Source organism: Eurosta solidaginis, chromosome 1 (assembly GCF_040869045.1).
Source record: "Eurosta solidaginis isolate ZX-2024a chromosome 1, ASM4086904v1, whole genome shotgun sequence".
In the NCBI taxonomy this organism is placed as follows: Eukaryota; Metazoa; Arthropoda; class Insecta; order Diptera; family Tephritidae; genus Eurosta; species Eurosta solidaginis.
In genome coordinates, this window is record NC_090319.1 from 66546606 (window position 1) to 66553057 (window position 6452).

General features: G+C 39.7%; 1 protein-coding gene across 1 annotated transcript; it reads right to left on the minus strand.

Moving 5' to 3' along the window:
* Positions 1 to 3349: 3349 nt before the first annotated feature.
* On the minus strand, positions 3350 to 4463 carry Cks85A (Cyclin-dependent kinase subunit 85A). Its single transcript, XM_067757786.1, has 2 exons — positions 4236 to 4463; positions 3350 to 4115 (listed from the first exon to the last, which is right to left on the minus strand). The coding sequence occupies exons 1-2, from the start codon at positions 4292 to 4294 to the stop codon at positions 3824 to 3826; spliced, it is 351 nt and encodes a 116-aa protein (XP_067613887.1). The 5' UTR covers positions 4295 to 4463; the 3' UTR covers positions 3350 to 3823.
* Between the last annotated feature and the right edge of the window lie 1989 nt (positions 4464 to 6452).

The following is a 6452-nucleotide window of genomic DNA, read 5'->3' on the forward strand; positions in this document are numbered from 1 at the left end:
TTCTAGATATAGCGTGTGCCTTTAACAACGTTCTCCCGGAGGCCATCACCTCGGCGCTGACCGATCTGAGGGTTGACGCGGGCCTGGTGGAGTTTATATACAATCTGCTTACGCGTAGGCAGATTAAAACTGGGCTAGGTGGATGCGTGATCAGCAGACCGGTCGGCAGAGGCACTCCGCAGGGCGGCGTTCTCTCCGCACTACTTTGGGTGGTTACCGTCAACCAACTACTACGCCTCATGGAGGCAGAAGGTCACCAAGTGATCGCGTATGCAGATGACATCTGCGTCACCATGCGGGGGAAATTCTCGCAAACTCTTTGCAACCTAATGGAAGGGCACTATTCACAATTTCGCACTGGGTCACAGCCACAGGTTTGGAAGTCAACCCGGATAAAACCGAGCTTGTCCTCTTCACGAGGAGGTACAAAGTACCAAATCTAACACCGCCAAGAATTGGGGGTACGTCTTTAGCGTTTAGCGATCAAGTCAAGTATTTGGGAGTCATTCTGGATAGGAAGCTATTATGGAGTGACCATATAGTGGAGCTCTGCAGCGCTGTTCACCTACAAGAGGGAAATTGGCACCTCCTGGGGATTCTCCCCTACTGGAGATACAGCCTACTGGATTTACACAGCCATTGTGCCTTGGTCTGGTGGCCTGCACTAGCTAAAAGTACCTATCTTAAAATGCTTCAAAAGGTGCAACGGAGTTCGGAGCTCTGCATTACCGGGGCTCTCGGCTCCACCCCGTCGGAAGCACTCAACACAATGCTATACCTTCCACCTCTTGACCTGGTGGCGAAGGAAATAGCGGTCATCGCAGCTCTACGCATAAGGGAAACAGGTATCTGGTCAAATGGATCTAGTGGACACGCAACAATCCTGGGCACGAACGCCCCAGTCCCAATACCGGTACGCACTGACTACTGCACGCCAAAGAAAGTCTTCGCTAAAAACTAAAGTATATATATACCATCGCGACAAGACTGGAATACCAAACAACATACGGTACCGCGTGCCATCAAAATATTCAGGGATGGTTCTAAGCTTGACGGGAAGGTGGGAGCAGGCCTCTTTTCACCGGATCTGGGTCTAGAGGTCTCTTTTCGCCTACCAGATCACTGTAGTGTTTACCAAGCGGAAATGCTGGCAATACACAGGGCTGTGAATCATCTCAGGTCTATGCCTAAGGATGGTAAACGGGTGTTTAATTTCTCAGACAGCCAGGCGGCATTAAAGATCCTGGACTCATTCGTCGACATCGCAAAGTCGTTCACTGAATGCCGCACGCAGATCTCTTAACGAGATGGCTCAGCACTTCAAGTATCAGCCTTATATGGGTACCTGGGCACAGGGATATTGAAGGCAACTGCAGAGCAGACGAGCTGGCCAGAAGAGGCACCACCGACCATATCCTTCCGGGAAATGATTCGATAGGTATACCCATGGCCACTTTCAGGCTTCGTGTGAACACAAGCACTATAAGAATTGCAAATGGACTATGGTTAGCCATATCATCGTGTGAGACATCCAGGCTAACCTAGCCCTCATATGACAAGGGCCGCACAAGAGCGCTCCTGATTTTAAACAAATCAGTTTTATCGTCCCTGATAAGGGTTCTAACAGGGCATTGTTTAATAGGCACGCATGGTGCTAGAATGGGGGTAACGACCTTCGATTATTGTCGCAGCTGCAGATGTACAGAAGAGGAGGAGAGTGTTCAGCACCTTCTCTGTCATTGTCCAGCGCAGGCATGCTTAACGAACGAAACGATATCATTTCGTTACGATAATCAACGCTAATAAACGAAACGAAGTCACTTCGTTTCGTTTATTAACGTTAAGATCGTCAAATTAACGTTAATTTGTCGTTCTTAACGTTAATAAACGAAACGAAATGACTTCGTTTCGTTTATTAACGTTGATTATCGTAACGAAATGATATAGTTTCGTTCGTTAAGCATGCCTGGTCCAGCGCTTAGTAGGCGTAGGTTGACCATCCTTGGTAAACCTTTTCTACATGACCTTGCTGAGGTCTCTAGCTATGAATTCAAGGCTCCAGCAAAATACATACATTCCACGAAGTTCTTTGAGCCGCTTTAGGCAGGGTAGGGATCCTCTTTGAGACCGTATAGGGTATTACAATGGGCCCATCGGTGGCCTAAGTAGTGAGCTGTTACCATAGTGCCCAGCTCAGCCCTCGCAACCTAACCTAACCTATTGATCAAAATGGATGAAATCTTAATCTGCGCCCTCTTCGTTGAGGTGTCTGTCCCGGCTTCATCTGGCTCAACTCTTGTCAATTATGTTTCCCATAATACGATATCGAAATCTGAGTAGAACCACGTTCTACGAGGCAGTTCGCACATCTGCCAGGAGCGCGACTGTCGGGTGTACGATTTGTGCCAACCCACGGGAAAACTTCTTTTTATTTCACCTTACCTCATTGTTTAAAGATAATAGTGCTACTTTACGTGAATGAAAGTAGAACATTGACCAAGAGAGTTCGAAGGAGATATCAGGTGATCACCAACGAATTGCTCCGTTCTTCCTCTTCTTCCTGTTACGATAAGCGGACTTCCCAATAGTGTAGAGAGTTTCATCAATGTTGACGTTCCGAATAATAAGACCATTAAGATAATAGCCAGACCATCTCGGGAACGATTTGATATAAGGTCATACCTACCTAAGAGAGACAGTAGCGGGTTAGGGGACTTAGAATATACCCGCGACAGGTATGCCTGTCATGAGAGGCGACTAAAATGCCAGATTCAAAGGGTTGTGTAGCGGTATCCTTTCAAAGAGTTGCCAGCGCAATATATAGCTTCTCCAACCCAGTTGTCAACCTCACCTACGCGTGACGAATCCTGTTTTTTTAAGAGACGAGGCTCTGGTGTCCCCAAGTTCCTCATGTAGAGGGTGAGAGGGCGGATTCGCCTAGCTTTCATGTGTCATATCAAATCTTTCCCGAAATGATCGGGCTAGTACCTTAATTGTGCTTGTTACCGGAACGATCCGGATCTGCATCTGACAAAGGACCATCAACATCGATAACACTACACGATACAACAACAGAGACCGTAGCTGGAGATGTTAAGTGTCTCTATGCAGCAAGTAGAGTAGAGATAATTTGCGGTTGTTTATACATCTTCAGTTAGCTCAGTCAGTGATGTGGCGATGGATCCGCTCCTCGTATAGTTCAGCTTGAGGTTTTTCCTGGAAAAGATACATTTCGGTGACTCCCGTTACTTCATTTTTTTTTTTTTGCGTTATCATCGGAAATTATCTTTAATTTTTTGGATACTTCTAAACTTATTTGCATTGCATTTCAACAATATGTAATAATAAATTTAAGTTTTAATAAAAGGTTTATTTCGCATATTTTCTATGTTACACAAAAGTCAATCATTTAATTCCATCGCAGTATAAAAAAAGAAACAAAGAAACTTAACATTACAACTTGCATTTTTCTTCATATTATATAAATATTTATATGTAAGCATTATGTACTATGCATATATCATTTTGTGTACAACAATGTCAATAGGTAGTATGTATTTAGTGTATTCACAGATTTGTGTATTATAATTTTAATTATATCTAAATCTTTGATTTTATCGCTGAGTAATTCATGCATCTTTAAAATGTATTATGCCATTTTGTTTTTTGTTTGCTACGCTAGCTTACTTAAAGCAAGTAAAAGCCATATTCTTAGATTTGTTACATGTAGTATGTAAATCGATAATGCTAAAATAAGCAAGAAAAAAATTGTACAGGTATTTAGGTATGTTTTTTAAAGGTGATAGCGCCATTCAACTTCATCTTATCCATGTACTGATACATTATTGTTGGCATTTAATTGTTTTGTTTGTGCTGCTGCAGGTTCAGCATTAGCATTGACCGTCACACTATTTGAGTTGCTGTTGGTGTTTGCATTACCTTCTGGAAGATCTGTTCGAGGACGTCGAAACAGTATTACATGAGGTTCAGGAGCATGTATCATGTAGTGCACCCACCCTGGACTCTGCTGTACACCTAAATTACGCCATTCCGTCTCACTCATCAGATGCGTTTTTGGTACGAGCTTTGTTAAGTCAGGCGGTAGAATGACATGTCTGCGAAACGTAAAATTTGTTTATTAGCACAAATTTAGTTTGGATAATACACTTCAAAGCGCTGAGGCAATGCAACAAGCCAAGCCGCTTCATGCTTCGATTTGATATGCCCATACGTACCTATACTCGTAAATGGCATCGAAGTATTTCTCTGAATACTGTATTTGATCTGCTGGCATTTTGTTTTTAATACTGTATGATGCTCCTACAATGAAATGTGGTTTATTACGTAGCTTTTGTCAATTTGATTAACAACCAGCGTCCTTTTTTGTTTTCTACAATTGTTGAATTGTTTAGAAAGTAGCATTTGATAATTCTTCTTCTTCCGCTAATGCCGTTCACCTCAGATGCAGGCACCCTACAAGAATACTGACTATCATATGACTATCATCTGATTGTCAGCAATGTCAACCTAACGATCAGCGCCTCATACAAACTTTCTATCACAAACTTAAGGGGACTTGCGCAAATGTGATGTAAACAACTGCGTACGTGTGAGTTTTTGTCTCCTTCTTATACACCAACATCGCCTACTGATTAAGTATATAGCCGTATTACTCACTCTCATTCCTTTTCCTCGATCAGTGCTGACACCCTAACTATCAAAAGGTGTCATAAATGATAGTTTACTGTAGATATCCGGTTTTAATGTTATACTATCATAAATGACAATTGTTATATTCCGCCAAAAATGAAACAATGCTTTTTGCTTTTTATTTACTTTATTTCATTACGTTTTTAATTTTGTACGTGATAAAGGCATACGCGTTTCTTATTTGTTTAAAATAAATAGTTTTATAAGAATTCGACTTCAGAAGGTTCAATTTAAATTCAGAAAATAACAAAACAACAGAATTGCGCTTTCCTCATGCGGAAACACATTTAAAAATGAATCACCACTAACCACTGTTATTTTTCGCGTATCAATTTTTTGAGTGAGCTCCATACATTCCGACAGCTTTTGGTATTTTCTAATATTATTTTCGATTTTTTTTCTTTTAGCGTGGAGCTTTGAAATGCTCTCTTTTTCATTTTTTAAACTTATTTTTTATATGGTTTTCGTCGGTTGAAAATGGCGGAATTGAAAAAATAACAAAACAACCGTGATAATCATTTGATTGTCATATGACAGTCAGTAGTGACAACATGATTAAATCGGATAAACTGTTCTCGCATACATAAAATTCCGTTGAGAATTATGTATCTGTCTCACATGCATAATGGTATTTGCTGTATGTTCTTTTGTTCTGTACCAGGTGTCCGAAGCTTTCCCAGTTTGAGTCCTTTTTCATGATTATAGGCTGTTGTTGGGAACATGCGGACATGCGTGAGCGACCAAAGGAACATACATAAATTTAAGTATCAATGTTTTTTTTTTTTTTTTTTTTTTTTGATTTTGATACTCCTTGTTGCGGAGTGAAATGGCCAATTGTTTAAGCCTTCTTCTTGTCATGCGATTATTTGTGTTGTTGCCAGATCATTTTATATTATTATTGTCTTTTTCCCGTTTTTGTTTTTTTTTTTTTTAAAGAGAATTCAGTGTTTCAACTTGTTTAGAAATGCCTCAAACGAGGAATTATTGAGAAAAAATTTTAAATCATTAAATCAAAAAGTGTAAAAACTTCATTGAGACTAATTCAATTTACCTTTAACCGTATTTATAATTCTAATTCGATGTCTTTTACCTTGCTTAATTTTTTTATTTTTATTGTGGAGAATAGCTGCATCACAAGTTTTCTATGAGGAGAGTTTCATCCAGAAACCCAATAAGTTCCTCATATTCTCACAAACTCTTTATTTTTAGTAAGTCTTTTAGTTCACCATATTTACTGAATATTTTGTAGCTGACTCTTTTCTGGCTGTATTTTGGGCAGTGAAATATAATATGGTCCGCAGTCTCACTTACATTGCATTGTGAGCAAACACCTGAAATTCCTATATTAAATTTACTTAGATAATAAGGACAGTGTGTGTGACCTAACAAAAGCCGATTTAGAATTTTAATTTCTCTGCATCCTAAGTTACATTTTTTGTTTTTGAACCACGGAACCCTCACTATTTCATCCATAATTTCTGCAAAATATTTACCTTTTGTCTGGCTTATTCCTTTATATTCTAAAATCCACTTATTCCATATCGATCTTTTAATCCTATTTTCAGCCTCATAAGTCGTCAGATCTGCATTAATTATTTTTCCAATCGTTGCAGCCGTTTAAGCTGCAATGTCAGCTTTCTCATTTACTGTAATTCCAATATGACTTGGAACCCATATTACTTTAATCCTTTCTATTGTTTCTTTATTTGTATATAATATATTATGAATGTCTGCAACAATAT

Bases quoted from the DNA above. Each gene is read 5' to 3' on its own strand.
- Cks85A (XM_067757786.1), bottom strand. From the start codon at position 4,294: ATGCCAGCAGATCAAATACAGTATTCAGAGAAATACTTCGATGCCATT. The intron at 4,116-4,235 runs GTACGTATGGGC...TACGTTTCGCAG, and splicing joins GATGCCATTTACGAGTATAG to ACATGTCATTCTACCGCCTG.